General features: G+C 43.2%; 1 protein-coding gene across 2 annotated transcripts in view; it reads right to left on the bottom strand.

Moving 5' to 3' along the window:
* The window catches only part of LOC145360297 (rho guanine nucleotide exchange factor 10-like protein), a 200,192-nt gene extending 183,272 nt beyond the window's left edge, over positions 1-16,920 (bottom strand). For both annotated transcript variants that reach the window (XM_080215444.1, XM_080215445.1), the window contains exons 1-2: positions 16,705-16,920; positions 70-157 (exon numbers count right to left, since the gene is read on the bottom strand). In XM_080215444.1, coding sequence (XP_080071570.1) covers positions 70-124 — 55 coding nt within the window. In that variant the 5' untranslated portion in view covers positions 125-157; positions 16,705-16,920. The remainder of the gene's footprint in view (positions 1-69; positions 158-16,704) is intronic.
* Between the last annotated feature and the right edge of the window lie 669 nt (positions 16,921-17,589).

The following is a 17,589-nucleotide window of genomic DNA, read 5'->3' on the forward strand; positions in this document are numbered from 1 at the left end:
GATGTACTACAACAAGATTCCTGAATAGTATGTCAGAATTGATGGGAACATTTGTCAGTGATATCCTACCTTCTGGTTGGAGAGGAGGGGAATCGGAGGAAGCCATTCCACAATACACCGTCATCCGTCACATCAGCAAGAAGACCCCCGGTCCTTCCTGTTGCAGGAAACATGAGTTTTAATCAAAGCCATGGAATTATCATTTAATAATATGTCTAAGTGACAAGCTGTAGCTTGTGGAGATGTCTGGTAAAAAGCATCATATGAAGCACACTGCTCATGGTACTAAACCAAAACAGCATCACAATAGTAATGACAGCAAAACCTGTCACCATTAAAGATATGGTAGGTAGTAATATTGGGCAAACCTCACATTAAAGAATGGTCTTTATTTCTCCATAAAGATGCTGGTTTGGTGTTGGAGAATGGTTCTACAATACCTAATTGGCCCTCCACACCAAGCCAACAGTGACCATCTAGTCTGTGTTTGTTGGTAAGAAATTCTACCACTAAGCCATTCATATCAAAGTCTCCCCCAACTCCCCTTCAAGGCTCCTCCACTGCCAAAGCCAATATCAGCCAACTCAACACAGATCAGTAAAGTGAGCATTGCTGGAACCTGTCAAAGAGTCATCTAGACTCAAAGCGTTGGCTCTATTCTCTCTCCACAGATGCTGTCAGACCTGCTGAGATTTTCCAGCATTTTTCTGTTATTGTTTCAGATCCCAGCATCCACAGTATTTTGCATTTATCTTGCTGGGACCTTCCTGGTCTATATGGGCCAAGGTTACATTCATCTAGCTAATGGGAAACTCAGTTAATACTGCTTCAGTGGAACATCACTCAAAGCATTTTTTCACAAAGTCACTGGGATAAGAGGTTATCTGAATTCGTACTGTGTCGGTATTATAGATTGCAGCTGTTCATTGTTGTATCTTCTTCAGTAAAGTTTACTAATTGAAGGAGTACAAAGTATATTTTCCTCTAGTTTTCTTCTCTTTGTTTCCTGAAAACACTAACTATTTGTAGATAAGCCAGAAGTTAAAATCCTTCCAATGTCAAATAAATGGATGACTTTGCCTCCAGCATTGGGTTAGTCATTCAATGTCAACAGGAACTGTGCTTCAGCTGAGCAGTAATTAGACACAACACCTTGCGCACCTCTTCCATTCCAGTTCCCAGATTGATTATCTTACCTCTCATCGACAATCGATACAAGATTGTCTTCAAACAGGGATATCCAACCAAGATTTTGGAATTTGAACCGTAGCTGTCTTATAAGGATATGGAGATGCCGGTGCTGAACTGGGGTAACCATAGTAAGAAGTCTCACAACACCAGGTTAAGGTCCAACAGGTTTATTTGGTAGCAAAATCCACTAGATTTTGGTGTGCAGTGTCTTACTGTGTCTAATGAAATTAAGGTGCAGAATTAGGCCATTCAGCCCATTGAGTCTGCTCCACTATTCAATGGCTGATAAGTTTCTCAATCCCATTCTCCCGCCCTTTCCTCGTAACCTTTGATCCCCTTACCAATCAAGAACCTATCTATCTCTGTCTTAAGTACACTTAATGACCTGACCTCCATGGCCTTCTGTGGCAATGAATTCCACAGATTCACCACCCTCTGGCTGAAGAAATTCCTCCTCATCTTGGTTCTAAAGGGTCATCTCTTTACTCTGAGGCTGTGCCCTCGGATCCTAGTCTTGCCTGCTAATGGAAACATCTTCCCCACATCCACTCTATCCAGGCCTTACAGTTTTCTGTAAGTTTCAATCAGATTTCCCCCCACCCTCATCCTTCTAAACTCCATTGAGCACAGACCCAGAGTCCTCAAACACTCCTCTTCCATTAAGGTTAAGAGGGTCAGGAGATTTTTTTTAAGCAAATTTATGAAAGGCATAAATCTAAATCGACAAGCAATCTGTTTGGAATAGCTTTTACCATTTGAGCACCTAGACCCACTCCACGGGCAGATATATTGAATTTTGAAAGGTATTTCCAATAGCAGCGAAGCTGGGACTCTTGTATCTCAACAGAGATCGCACACTTTTGCCCCCAGTGGACGGCCATTCAATGAGATTTCCACTAGTGCTGGGAGGCCTGAACAAATCTCTGGATTTGCTTTTTGCCAGTTAGCAAAGGATGCCCCACGGCTGCTCACCAGTTGTGGTTAGGCTGGCACTTGTCTGTTTCCAGCAGCTTGGCCAAGACACAGAGTTGACCACAGAGGGGATTGTGAACAGATTTGCAACAGGCACAGTCTTTTCGGTATATTTTTAAACACTCCTCCTGATCACACAAAACTTCTCCCAAATACACCTCCGGACGCTTCACTGAGCGGCCAGTAGCAGTTAAAACTGGTGGAGAAAGGCAGAATGGTGGCTCGCTCTTCCCATTTCTAACTGAGAATTGTAAACAAGGTGCTGTAAGCAGCCATCCCTCTGGAATCATGAGTTGTAGCTTGCTCACTTACAGAGCCACCTGAAGATTTCACCAGTCTGGCCTTGGGTTTCGACTGCCAATGTGCCTTGCTCCATTTTTTAGCAATGTGCTAACTGTTCCTGATTTGAAACATGGGTAGCCTGGTGTTGAAAATTTCCCTGTGACCTTCTGCTGTTATGTTTTTGCCTACATCAATTTTATTGTCGGAATCAGAGGTGGTACTGTAGCATAGTGGTTAGCACTGCTGCCTCACAGTGCCAGGGACCCAGGTTTGATTCCCGGCTTGGGTGAGTGCCTATGCAGAGTTTGCAAGTTCTCCGCCTGTCTGCATTGGTTTTCTCCGTGCCTTCCGATTTCCTCCCACAGTCTGAAAGCTGTGCTGGTTAGGTGCATTGGCCGTGCTAAATTCTCCCTCGGTGTATCCAACCAGCAGCCGAAGTGTGGCAACTCAGGGATTTTCATTGCAGTGTTAATGTAAGTCTACTTGTGACACTAAAAAACTTTAAATTCTCCCTCAGTGTACCCAAACAAATAAATAAAGTTTAGGTGTAAGAATCTTAGGCCTTTCCCAGATCAGTAAAGGTTAAGGAAATTAGGCTGCTGCGCAATGGACAGAGCATCCCACGTGGTTCCACCCGATGAACTTATTCAATAAACTGAAATGAACACTTGTCAGGCCATGGCTTGCTGAAGCATTAGCAAGGACTCCCTTGCAACAGGCATTAGATATTCAAATTTAGATAGTCAGACTGAGATGCCTATTAAAAGGGACCCTGGATTTTATCAAGAGGACCAACACCAGGACGGATCAGGCACAGGCCATTTCACGGGTATGCTGCACTGGTGAAACAGGCACAGGTATGAATTACTACATCTGTATTGCTTTCATGTGTGCAATTCACAATAGATAATTAGATAATGAGTCCAGCAACTTTTAGACGATGAGTCACAGAATCATGAGGCCCTTCGTCCTATCAAATCTGCATCGACAAGCAAGAGCTCCCTGAACTTCCACCTAATACCATCTACTAGCACTTGGCCCATCACCTTGAATGTTATGATGGCAAGTGCCCATCCAGATCCTTTTTAAAGGATGTAGGGCAACCCACCTCTATCGCCCTCCCAGGCAGCACATTCCACCCTCTGAGTAAAGAAGATTTTCATCACAACCTCCCCTAAATCTCCTGTCCCTCACCTTGACCTTACGTCCGTTTGTAACTGACCTTTCTAATAAAGGGGAACAGCTTCTCCTTAGCCATTCTGTCCATGTCCCTCATAATCTTGTACCTCTCGATCAGGTTGCCTCTCAGTCTTCTCTGTGAATTTTCACAGAACGGTCCTGCTTGGCCATTCAGAAATGAAAAGACTTGCTTTCATGAACACTGGATGTCCCAAAGTGCTTTGCAGCCAATGAAGTGCAGTCAGTGCGGTAACGTAGGAAACACAGAGCAAATTCATCCACAGCAAGATCCCAGCTTGAGATCGAGGATAATATTGGCCAGGATACTGGAATAACTCTCCTGCGCTTCCTCAAAAGAGTGACATGGCATTTTTACATCCACCTGGGAGGGCAATGAGGCCTCGGTTTAACGTCACATCTGCAAAATAGCACATGGCAGCATTCCCTCAGCCTTGATTAAGGTGCTCAAGTCGTGAACTTGTTCTCAGAACTTTGACTCAGAGTGCTATCAGATGAATAGTGGCCAACCGGACTTAATGAAGAACCCAGGTTTGCTTTGCAGGCTGCCTTGAATTAGCCGACCTAAGTCAGAACATTGTCAGCTTCTTCCCCATGGACTGGTTGCAAATGGAATTCAGGTGGCCACACAATTGCAGTCTCACATGAAAATTCACACCTGTGGAAATGTATCACCCACCCCCCGCCTCACTACCTCGGAAAAGCATAATTAAGGACCCCACGTACCCCGGACATACTCTCTATCACCTTCCTCCGTTGGGAAAAAGATACAAAAGCTTGAAAACACATACCAACTGACTCAGAACAATTTCTTCCCTGCTGCCATCAGACTTTTCATAGAATCTCTACAGGAAAGAAGGAGGCCGTTCGGCCCATTGAGTCTGTACTGGCCACAATCCCACCCAGGCCCAATTCCCATAACCCCACACATTTACCTTGTTAATCCCGCTGACACTAAGGGTCAATTTAGCATGGCCAATCAACCTAACCCTCACGTCTTTGGACTGCGGGAGAGAACCAGAGCAGCTGGAGAAAACCCTCGCAGACATGGAGGAACGTACAAACTCCACACAGACAGTGACCTGAGGCCAAAATTAAACCTGGGTCTCCGGTGCTGTGAGGCAGCAGTGCTGACCACTGTGCCACCATACCACCCTCTTGAATGGCACTGTCACACATTAAGCTGATCTTTCTCTACACCCTAGCTACGACTATAACACTATCTCCTGTACCCTATCCTTTCCTTCTCCCTTATGTACTCTATGAACAGTATGTTTTGTCTGTATCATGCGCAAGAAACAATACTTTTCACTGTATCCCAACATGTATTACTGACAATGTTAAATCAATATTTGAATGAGCTCACGTGGAGATTAACCTGTGCCCTAGGCATTACTGATCTTTTCACAATATGTAAGAATTAATTATTTTAAATATTGCAGTGCTGCCATGCTAAGCCTATGAAAAACTGTAAAGAAAGCGTTAACAGACTGGCTGTGAATTCAGAGCAGTGTTTGCTGCATGGAAACTGGATAGGTGTGATAATTGCTAATTACATCATTGCTTGCTAATTGCAGTGATTCTACTTAATTGAGAGAAAAAAGTTTGAATTGAATAGAACTGTTAATCGCAGTAAACTGCTTGAAATTAGTGGAGGCTGATTGAAGCCACACATATAATCACAGTGACAACAGGAAGAAGTCCATACATGGCTAAGCCAATGGCAGCTAACTTGGGAATATTCTAACCAACCAGCAGCCGACCATGTAGCCAGCTAACCAATCGCATCCAGAAGAGTATGAGGTCTTTGAAAATCTGTAATCCCTATGTAAACCCCTGAAAAGTCCCACAAAAGAACGCTCAAGAAAGAAGATAGAAGTCAACAGAACCCCTAGTGAAGGAAGAATAATGTAAAACGTCACTCCTAAGCAACTTATAATGATCTCAGATTAACCATGCGAGGGGTAATTTACTTGAAATTCTACTGCTTAAAATTCTCAAATGTGGGATTGTATCAATCGTAAATATCAGTTTCCAGACTTGAGAAAGAGATAAAAATCCCCCACAAAGCAGTGAGATTTACCAAATACAACAGTCAACTGGCACCAGACACCTTCAAGACCTAGGTCAGTATATATTTTGGCTTTACGTTTCTTTCTGTATGTCCGTCACAGCTATGTGAAATTTAGCAGTTTTGTTACGGATGGGGAGAGCTGGTGGGTTAACTTTTCCCTCGTCACTCGGTTGTTTGCAGCAAGATGTATATTTTAGAAAGAGCAGTCTAAACTTGGTGAGTGTATGACCTTACATATGAGCAGGCTTTCTGCTAAGTTGAAATCACAAGAAAAGAAACTCACACAACACCTGAAATGTGAACTCAACAAAACACTCACTCCCTTACACACACAAGAAAAGATGAGTTGTACAGGTGACACATGCACTTTGATTATTAATGGAATAAAAAGAAAATAAATTATATGTTTAAATTAGTTCCTCGAGATCAAATTGTTGGAGGCCTTAGGGGGCTGTCCTCTGCAATCCTTTACACTAAAGGTGAATGTATTATTTGATGTCCTAATTGCTTGCTGTATTTGCGTGCTAACTTTCTGTGATTAGTGTGCAAGCACTGCCCAATCCTTCTGAATCCCAACATTTACAATTCTCTTACCTTTTTTAAAGAAGTATTCTGCTTTTGCATTCTGCCTACTGAGGTTGATAATTTCACACTACCCCACATGTCTATGTTATAATCCACAGCAGAAACTCAAGTGTTTTATAAAGTCCCCCTGGATCATAAGTTTTGTAATTGGCTAGGATAAGCATGAGATGCTTAGGTATGATTCAAATGACCCACTAGGGACCTTTTATCAAACAGAGCTTATTTAAGAATACAGTTAAGATGTAGCAAGAAATTAGCAATAACTTTTACCAATTACAAACAAGGGAAAAAATACAACCATGATATTGTATAAACCTTAACAGCTAAATACTGTTCCAAGCAAACAAATACCTACCATATGTTTAGCACAGAAAATAAGAATGCTCACGTGATGCTGGCACTTAGTCCTTTGGTTGGCTACTGCAGCTTTCTTGACACACACACACAGACAAGCTTGAAGTTAGAACTGCTTCCCAAAAACATCAAGAAGAGACAGAACACTGCATCCAACCTGCAGTAAAACACCTTCTAATGAAAAAAGCAGCTTGCAGCCCAAACTGACCCCTGTCTCCTGACCTGTCAATCATCCTTGCTCCAACAAATCAAGGTCATAAAAACCCTGGACATTGCATGAGGCCCAGAGTTAAAATAAACATTTAAGCAGCAATAAGAGGACATCTAAGTAGGCAGCTGGTGCCAGAACAAAAACAACAGGCTGGCTTACAAACTGCAGAGATCATGATTTAAAACATTTCTTAAAGGTACAATGGCATCACACCTAATCACTTAAAATTCCTGTACAGCCTTTTTGCACCCTCTTCAAAGTTAGTTTCTCACCAAGCTTAATATCAACAGTGAATTTACATATATCACACTTGGCCCACTCATCTAAGTCATTGATACAGGTTGTAAACAGCTGAGGCTCAAACATTGATCCGTGTGGAACTTGGCCAGTTACATCCTTGCATCCTGAAAATGACCCATTGATTCCTACATTGTTTACTATCACTCAACCAATTCTCTCTTATTGCCATGCTAATACATTAACGTCAATCCCATGAGCCATGACCTTGTGAAAAAATCTACTGGCATCTTATCAAATGCCTTTGGAAAACCCAAATGTACTATATTCACTAGTCTTCTCTTCATTTACCCTGCACCATCAAAAAACTCTAATGAACCAGTTAAACAGATTTGTCCTTTTACAAAACTGCCTCCTCTGTCTAATCATATGGTGATTTTCCATACTGTCCTGATACCACATCATTATTAAACTTCAGTATTTTCCCAACAATTGATGTCAGGCTAGCCAGTGTGCATTTTCCTGTTTTCCTTCTTCCTCCTTTCTTGAATAGCGGGATTACATTTACTACCGTCCAAACCTCAGGGATCATTCCAGAATCTAGAGAGTTCTTGAAGGTGAAGACCAATGCACCCACCTCCTTTAAAACCACAGGGTGTAGACCATTAAGTCCAAGGGATTTATCAGTTTTTATTCCATTAATTTCTCCAGTTATTTTTTAAAAACTAATATTAATTACTTTTATTTCCTCACTCTCAATGGAACCTTAGTTCCCTACAATGTCCAATATGTTCTTTGTGCTTTCTACTTTGAAGACAAATAAAATATTTCTTTTTAGTCATTCGTGGGACATGGGTAACACTGGCCAGCATTTACTGCCCATCCCTAGTCGCCTGAAGGCATTTTGAGTCTACCACATTGCTCAGGCTCATGTAGGCCAGACCAGGTAAGTGCAGCAGATTTCCTTCCCTCAAGGACATTAGTGAACCAGGTAAGTTTTATAAATCTACCAGATAAGTAGATTCTTAATTCCAAATTTTTTTTAATTGAATTTAAATTCCATCATCTGCCATGGTGGGGTTCCCAGAATATTAGATAAATTTCGGGATTAATAGTCTAGTGATAATACCACTAGGCCATTATCTCCCCTCTGCCATTTTCTTATTAATGATTATAATTTCTCTTATCTTTGTCTCGAAGGAACTAATGTTTAGCCTTTTTCTTTTTACATACATGTGAAAGCTCTTACACGCTTGGGCTGATAAGTAGCCAGTAACATTCATTTCACACAATTGGCAACAATAACCATCTACAACAAGATAAAATCTAATCATAAACCATCTCCTCTTGTCATTCAGCAGTATTACTATCTTTGATTTCCTTCCATCAACATTCTGAGAGTCACCACCGAGCAGGAACTTAAGTGGATAAGCTGCATCAATACTGTGGCTACAGCAGCAAGACAGAGCCTGAGGATTCTGCACTGAATAACTGAGTTATAGAAATATACAGAATGCAAACAGGCCCCTCTGCCCAACTTGTCCATGCCAACCAGGTTTCCTAAACTGAACTAGTCCAAGTTGCCTGCATTTGGCCCACATCCTTTTAAAACTCACCTCCTGGCCCTCTAAAAGCCTGTTAACCATTTACAAGGCACAAGTCAGGAATGTGATGGGATACCCTCCACGTGCCTGGATAAGTGTAACTTTAATAACAGTCAAAAAGCTCAACACCACCCAACCCAAAGCAGTCCATCCCTATCTCAAATGTTCACTCCCTCCCCACTGGTGTACAGTGACAACAATATGTATCATCCACAAGAGGCACTGCAAAAATTCTCTAAGGCTTCCCCAACAGTGGTCCATGTTAGGCGCCGTTGTTGTGGGTGGCATGGTGGTACAGTGGTTACCACTGCTGCCTCACAGCGCCATGAATCTGCATTTAATTGCAGCCTCAGATAACTATCTGTATGGAGTTTGTACATTCTCCCCATGTCTGTGTGAGTTTCCTTCCCCAGTACAGATGTGTGTGAGTTAGGTTGATTGGCCGTGCTCAATTGCCCCTTAGTATCAGGGAGATTTGCATGGTTACGGGGATAGGGCCTTGGTGGGATTGTTGTCAGGGCAGGCTTGAAGGGCCAGATGTCCTCTTTCTGTACTGTATGGATTCCATGAACAGTACCTCCCAAACCTGTGACCTCTACCACCTAGAAGGACAAGGGCAGCAAGCACATGAGAGCAACACCATTTGAGTTCCTTTCTATCTTCATTCTTTCACTGTTGCTGGATCAAAATCCTGAAACTCCAAACCCCAACAGCACTATGGGTGTACCTGCACCAAAATGACTGCAACGATTCAAGAAATTCTCCAGGATAATTAGAGATGGGCCACAATTGCTGGCCTAGCCACTGGTGCCCACATGCCATGAACAAATAAAAGTATCTGTATATATCTTAAGAAGTCTCGCAACACCAGGTTAAAGTCCAACAGGTTTATTTGGTTGCACAAGCCACCAGTTTTCAGGGCTGTGCTCTGAAAGCTAGTGGCTTGTGCTACCAAATAAACATGTTGGACTTTAACCTGATGTCATGAGACTTCTTACTGTGTTTATCCCAGTCCAATGCCAGCATCTCCACATCATTTATACATCTTGCCAGTTTTATTCTAACTTTCAACTTTCTCCCTCTATATCCATTTATCGGTCACCTTTTGTTAATATTTTACAACGTTCTGATTCTCAGCTTCCCACTATTTTTTGAAAATGTTGTAAGCTCTCCTTTTAATCAAATACTATCCTTAACTGCTTTCATTAACCACAGCTGCACCATATTTCCACTGGAGCTTTTATTCCTCAAGGAAATGCGTATTCATGGAAAATTCCAAATTATTCCTTTAAATATTTGCCCTTGCTTATCTACCAACAAATCTTTACTCCAATGTCCCAATCTCTCAGTCGCTTGTCTCTCATAACACCATTATTGGTTTTACTTAAACTCAAGACTTCAGTTTTGGACTTAACTACATGATTCCCAAACTTAATATCAGCTTCTACACATTATAAGCAATCTTTCCCAAAGGATCCTTCATTGAGATTACTTATTAACTCTGTCTCATTATACAAGACATTATCTAAAGATGTCTGTTCCCTAGATGGTTCCTTGATGTATTGCTCTCCTAAGGTTTGCAGACAAGTCTCTAGTGTGACTTGACTTTTATGTTTCATTGAAAGCAATAGGTCTGTTTTCCACATGTAGCCAACGCCTAATACAAGCAGAACAGCAATGATGGTGATGCAGTGTTTCAGCATGACAATACATGTGAGCCCTCCTACTCATCAATCTCTTCCGATACTCACACTTGATAGGAGGGAAACAGGCCATGGCTGCCTCTGCAGCATCACAAAAGTTGCAGCCAACTTCTGAGGAGACAATGACCTTCTCAGTCATGGGAAACTCCCATTATAATATGATACCTATCCCCCTGGTGCACATTTCCCACTGTGACAATACCTAGGAGACTCGCAAGAATATGGTTTATGAAGGTGGATTTTCCTGGCCTTTCCACCAGAGGAATGCACAGTTTTCCAAGGTAATGGCCAGCAAATGGGATGCAGATGGAGGCACTGCTAACCAGGGTTCAGCTGGAGTTCAGTTGACGAACCAAAGACCTGAAGATGAGCACTTTAAACTTTTTAAAACCCCCTCGGTATTTAAACATTCAATTCAAACACGGTTCTGTCCCCTGTGCCCCAAGTTACTAACATTAAGTCATAGTAGAAGCTTCCTTTGAACCATCTAAATAGGCTAACAACAGAGGAAATGAAGTCAGTTATTTAGTCTAGCACACCTGTTCTGCCATTCAATGAGATAATGACCACAACAACATGTACATTTCTCTTATTACTTCTTCTGGTTGACATAACTCTCTCAAATTTAAAATTAACAAGTGACCTGACATCAACTGCCATTTGTAGAAGTGTGTTCCAAACCTCTAGCGCCCTTTATGTATAGAGCTATTTCTTTATTTCATTCCTAAAAGGTCCAGCTCTCATTTTTAGACTATGGTCTCTGGTCCTAGGCTTCCCAGCCAGCAGAAATAGGCTGTGTGAATGACCATGGACAGCAAATCCTAACATCCCTTGAGCTGGACAAGAACATTAAAATATAGAAGCTAAGAGCAGGAGTAGACCACTTGGCCCTTCAAGCCTGCTCTACCTTCAATCTGATCCTGGCTGACCCACTATCTCAATCCCATATACCTGCTTTCTCCCCTTAAGCCTTGATTCTGGTACACTACTCAAGTCTATGTTAGAATAGGAGGAGAGGGGGGGGGGCGCAGGGAAACGGTCTTTATGATTTTGCACTTTGGCATCAAAGGAAACACGCTTGCATAAGAATCAGGAACATTCACAATATACGTTTTCATTGAAACGATTCAAATTATGATCGGACTAAAGATGTTGTACATGCAACCACTATGCCTGCCAAAGTTTGGAATTAGCTCTAATCAGATTGCATGAATGAGAACTTGGCGACTTGTTGCACACAGGGAAGGGTATGGAGGTGGAACGCCTTAAAAGGAAAGCATTGTGGCAGCTCCAAGGGAAGGGATCATTCACTTGAATTATGCAGTGTTACAAACGAACTACCCATTGAAAGAGTGCAACCTTTTATCACAGGCAGCGACATTGAGCAGGGAAGCACATGGGGACATGTGGGAGCAAACTATGACTGCTTGCCCTTTCATGATACTGCCAACTGTGTATGGAATAAATGTGAATTTGTTTGTCTTAGCAAACTGCATCCGTGATTTGCTTAGTGAATATGTGCACAGTTGACTAGTAAATGTTAGTGCAGAGGGCAGCCTGGAATGATTCCACCGCATCGAAGTTAACAGCAGTTGCGTGATCTTCGCCTCCTGGAAGGCCGTGCCTCCAGTCGAGGTGGGCCATAGACTGACTGACAGCACAAATCATCGATGGTTTCCCAGATAAAGGACCTAATTAATTTCAAACGATACAGGTATGCGCATCCAATGTGAGGTGGAGTACCATGTAGTGTTGCTGAATCAGTCAGAGATTTCTCCATTGCTCTTTCACGTCTAAAAAGCCAAGATACAGAGAAATTCTCAATAGAAATGGCATTTGCTGCCCTTTGTGAGCAGGCAGGCGTGGGGATGGGGGGGCGAGAGCAGCTTCACAGCAAATGGTACAAAGGAGATGTCAAGATGTTGGCAGCAACTGAAAACCAAAATAATCCTACAGAAATGAGTCAGAAATAAACTTTAATGAGACATACACAGTTTTGCCGGGCTCCTTGAATTCTCTTATGCCTTCTCCCTGGTGCTTAGCAACCTTTAAGCACCATACAAATTATGTTGGGAAACCGGGGAAACCCTACAAAATGTCAGGTTCAGTCTTAAAGCTTTGCATCCAGATTTTATAAGTTGTAATAAATTTGTTCCATTAGTTTATTTTTTTAAACTGAGAGTTCTAGGTAGGATAACAGAGGGTAGGATAACTCCCCACATAGACTGTAGGCATTGTTGGCTAAGCCAGCATTTATTGCCCTTGAGAAAGTAGTGGTGAGCTGCCTTTTTGAACCACTGCAGTCCATGTATTGTAGGTACACCCATGGTGCTGGTAGAAAGTAAATTCTCAAATCTTGACCCAGCAACAGTGAAGGGACAGTGATAGTTCCAAATCAGGATGATATGTTACGTGAAGGTCATAGTGCTCCCATGTGTCTGTTGCCCTTATTCTTCTAGGTGGTAAAGGTCACGGGTTTGCAAGGTGCTGTCAAAGTGGATTGCTGCAGTGCATCTTATAGATGGTACACATGACTGCCATTGTGCGTCAGCGGTAGAAGGAGTGAATGTTTAAGCTGACGGATGGATTGCTAATCAAGGAGGCTCTTCGTCCTGGATGGTACTGAGCTCCTTTGAGTGTTGCTGGAGCTGAACTCGTCCAGGCAAGTGGAGAGTATTCCATTGCACCCCTAAATTAAGCTTTGTAGATAGTGGACAGGCTTTGAGGAGTCAGGAGGTGAGTTACTCGCTGAAGAATTCGCAGCAGCACAGTGGTTAGCACTACTGCCTCACAGCGCCAGAAACCCAGGTTCAATTCTGACCTCGGGTGACTGTTTATGTGGAGTCTGCATGTTCTCCCCGTGTCTGCGTGGGTTTCTTCTGGATTCCTCCCACAATCCAAAGATGTGCAGGTTAGGTGGATTGACCAACTAAATTGCCCCTTAGTGTCCAAAGATGTGTAACTTAGGTGGATTAGCCATGGTAAATGCACAGAGTTATGGAGATAGAGCAGAGGGGAGGGCCTGGATGAGATTCTCTTTTGGAGGGTCTGTGCAGACTCAGTGGGACAAATGCCCTCTTTCTGCACAGTATGGATTTTATGGTTCTACATTCATGAAAAGTGCTTTATCTTTTTTCATCAAATGCATGTTGAAATTCTATATAAACATCCAATGCACTACTTTTATCAACCTTCTCCCTGAAGTATTCAATCGGATTACTGAGAAATGATTTGTTTTTTAATGAATCCATGCTGGCTGACAATTATTAACCTACATTAGAATGAATTTTGTCCTGGCCAATGGTTTCTAGTAGTTTTCCGTTCACGGACAGGCTTTGCTGGTTTATGCCTCTCCCCACCTTTTGAATAAAATTTGCAATCCTTTAGTTCCACAACGAGCACACACTTCTCAGGACTTTGAAAGCATGGTCATCGGTTACGTATGAACCAAGTTGGTGACTCACTATTCCATTGTGGTAGTACCCCAACCAAGCACAAGCTTGCTCAATATCCCGCTGTATTTTCCAGCTAGAAAGTACACCTATGGATATATGTGGCTGATATCTCTCCCTTTTGATGCTATGCCCTATTGTAGCATTTCCACATTTTATCAGATGAGGCCTTCCTTATCAGAACGATGCAGTTACACACTGGCCAGCCCATTAACTAAGTGGGCAATTGGGGAAAATCCTTTTTATTTTAGGATCAACACTTACCATTAAAACTAGTCTATTAATCACCACACCAGTTTCACTCCCAAGCTACAGACAAAAAGTATTAACATAATGGATCAGTTTGAGTTACTGCTCATTCAGATCCTCTGCACTCTCTTCCCACTGGTGACACATCAGACCTCTTCACTGGTGGCCCATTATATTTTGGAACACTTTGCGAGACCCCGATTGCATCAGCTGAGCTTGGAGGTACATTGTTGAGCTATTCAGAACTCTGTTATTGAACAACAGATAGATCCTTTGGAATATTTTGTGAGTTACCCAATATAAACAAAACAAGGAACAACATGGGGGAGCAGTGCACTGGAAAAACAAAATGTTCATTCACTTATCAAGCTGGCAAAAGGCACTGCATGCTAGCACTTAGGTCTAAAATTCAGTAAGACTCCCAATTCGATCTCTGGTCAGGGCTGACTTACAACACCAGGTTTAAGTCCAACCAATTTATGTGATAGTAAATAAATTGGTTGCACCTAAACCTGGCGTTGTCAGAACTCTTACTGTGTTTACCCCAGTCCAACGCCGGCATCTCCACATCAGGGCTGACTTCCCAGTCATTAACCGAGGTAACAGTAGAAGGATTATAAGGTGCCTCAGTGCCCAGGTTGAGAAAGAACAATGAATCATACAGCAATATGATTCCTTGGTCTGAGGTCACCTTCTGGTACCACACACAAGTAATCAACCACTGATGTACAAGTATATAAATGGTGAATTGAATAACTGGCAGGTTCTTTGACCGTAAGCTCCATTCTATCCTTCCTTACCTGACAGTCACACATAGGAACTTTCAGCAGAGGGTGAACTGGCTACTTACTTCCCTCATCAGCACTTAAATCAATGTTAAAAGCCCCCTGAGAACAGTTAACATAGTGCAGACCACAAATTGAACTTGTAGTCTCCCTAGCTTATGCAGCACATTACATGCAGTCACTGCCTTTACTGAGCCCATGGACAGACCCTCATTCCTGTTACCTGGATGACTTTACTAACGGCTGTGTGTGTAGCACTTAAGTTTCAATTTCTGAGCAAGTCAGAGGCTGCAAACCTTTAATGAGGCAGTAATTGTGTGGGCAGCACAGTGACACTGCTGCCTCATGGTGCCAGGAACTCAGGTTTGATTCCCAGCTTGGGAGACTATGTGGAGTCTGCACGTTCTCCCTGTGTCTGCCGGTTTCCTCCAGGAGCTCCAGTTTTCTCCCACAGTCCGAAAGACGTGCTGGTTAGGTGCGTTGGCCATTCTAAATTCTCCCTTAGTGTATCTGAAGTGTGGCGACTAGGGGATTTCACAGTAATATCATTGCAGTGTTAATGCCTACTTGTGACACTAATAAATAAACTTAAACAACTGGAACACAACAATTAGCCTTTCATTATGGACTGTGTGGAAAAGAAAAAAATAAATAAATCAGCCACGTTATTGCAAACCAGAAACTCCTGCTGGAAAGTGCGCTTATGCATTTAGAGAGGGGAAAAACAGGGTTGGGCTGTACGGCCCACCTCATCGTCAAATGGCCAATATCTAGGCTGATGCATTGAGAATAACCCCTTGGGCAATGAGCACCTACAGAACTGCAGAACAGCAAGAATCAAGGCAGGGGGAAGACACAAGAATGAAAAACTTTGGAAAACTGCTTCACCCACAGTGATGATGTGGGTATGCCGGCGTTGGACTGGCGTAAACACAGTAAAAAGTCTGACAACACCAGGTTTTAGTCCAACCGATTTATTTGATAATACTCACAAGCTTTCGAGGGGACTGCCTCTTCGTCACCTGACGAAGAGGCAGTCCCCTCGAAAGCTTGTGAGTATTATCAAATAAATCGGTTGGACTAAAACCTGGTGTTGTCAGACTTTTTACTGTGTTCACCCACAGTGCACAGCCCCCAGCCCAATGCCACATCCCTCAGTATTCTGATGGCATGATGTTGGTGGGATCTGGAGGTTTAACACGTTGCTGCAATGGCAGAATATTGGCCTGTGAGTCATGTCAAAAACAGCAAAATATGTCTGGCACAGACCCAGCAGAAGCCAGAGATGGATCAGAGAGGTGGCCACTGAACTTTGTATGGGCAGCCTAGCTCTGGGTTTGAACTGATTCTCTGGAATCCCTCTAAACAAGCACTATCAGCGCCTTCCCCCAACAGCATGCCACATAACAGCAGGAACGCTCACGCCTCCCGGTACAAGAAAGCGAACTCCAATCCTTTTTCGCAACAAACTCCTCCCACTCCATCCCAGATTGCACACACACACACACACACACCCAAAGGAAAAGAGTTGCTGTCACCCTGAATTGCAGGCGTTCAGATGAGAATTCTCTAAGCCCTCCCCGCCGTTGCCAATAACAGTTTTAACCGTTTGGATATCAATTGGATGGTTGCGGCTTGTGTCCTGATGTGGTTCTCTCTCTCCTAGCCAGTCTTCCCTGTGCAAATGGGGAGGGGACTGAGATCCCCATTCTAACACACTGGGATAGCGAAGGCGGCTCTGAGAGCTTGCTCAATGTGTGTGTGTGTGATGTGCTGCATCTTGGCTGCAGACACACTTCCCCACTTACCCGTTTATTGTCTTTGTTGCCATGTACAAAGAGCTAGTGGCTGCGCTGCTGATATTAACTCGCACAGGGGGGGAACATAAAGCCCGGCTGGTCATACTCTCGGCATCGGGACGCTGTCGGTGGTATATTTAACCATCAGCAAAGAAATCCTTCCTGAATAACACCGGCATGTTCCTCAGAAGAAGCAGGACTAGCGTCTTCTGCCTCTCTCAGCCTCTCCTTTTTTTTCCGATCAATAGGAGCAGCTCAGATCCTGCACAGAGCTGGGCATTCATACAACCAATGGGATCGTTCAAAGTTGCTCCGCAATCCTCAAGGGCGCTCCAGTCTTGCAGCGATGAATATTTATCAGCTGGCGAGCTCTGTGTGTGTGCTCTGAAACGGCCTCAGCGCTCAGACTGCACTCACTCCGACGTGGTATCTTTTATTTTTGCAGTTCAGCCTTACGGGTTTTTTTTCCCCAGGGCGAGGGAGGGGAGGGAGAGAAAAAAAATACAGTAAACAAGGGGCGTCCCTAAAACTGGGTGGGAGTTGAATGACTAACACTGCTCTTTTAAGCACTGCTAACGCTTGAACAGTCAGCAGATCCCCATTCGAGGTATCCAGGATACAGCAAGCAAGCACTTGCAATGGCAGCACAGCATGACCTCCACGGGAGTGGGGTGGGGAGGGGGGCTTCAGTACTAACATGCTGTTTTTAAAAAATGGATAAACTTTGACTAATCAGAAAAGTTCATTAAGGATTTCATTGCACTGACTTATTGGGATTTTGACGGGGCTAATTCGGTGAGAGTTGTAAAAACTGGACTTTGTTACAGTTTTTCCTTATTAACCATGCCCAGAATTGCTGTGAGAATTAGTCAGAGAGGTTTACAGCATGGAAAC

The sequence above is a fragment of the Carcharhinus amblyrhynchos genome, chromosome 30 (genome assembly GCF_965287045.1).
Source record: "Carcharhinus amblyrhynchos chromosome 30, sCarAmb.v2.hapA, whole genome shotgun sequence".
NCBI lineage: Eukaryota > Metazoa > Chordata > Chondrichthyes > Carcharhiniformes > Carcharhinidae > Carcharhinus > Carcharhinus amblyrhynchos.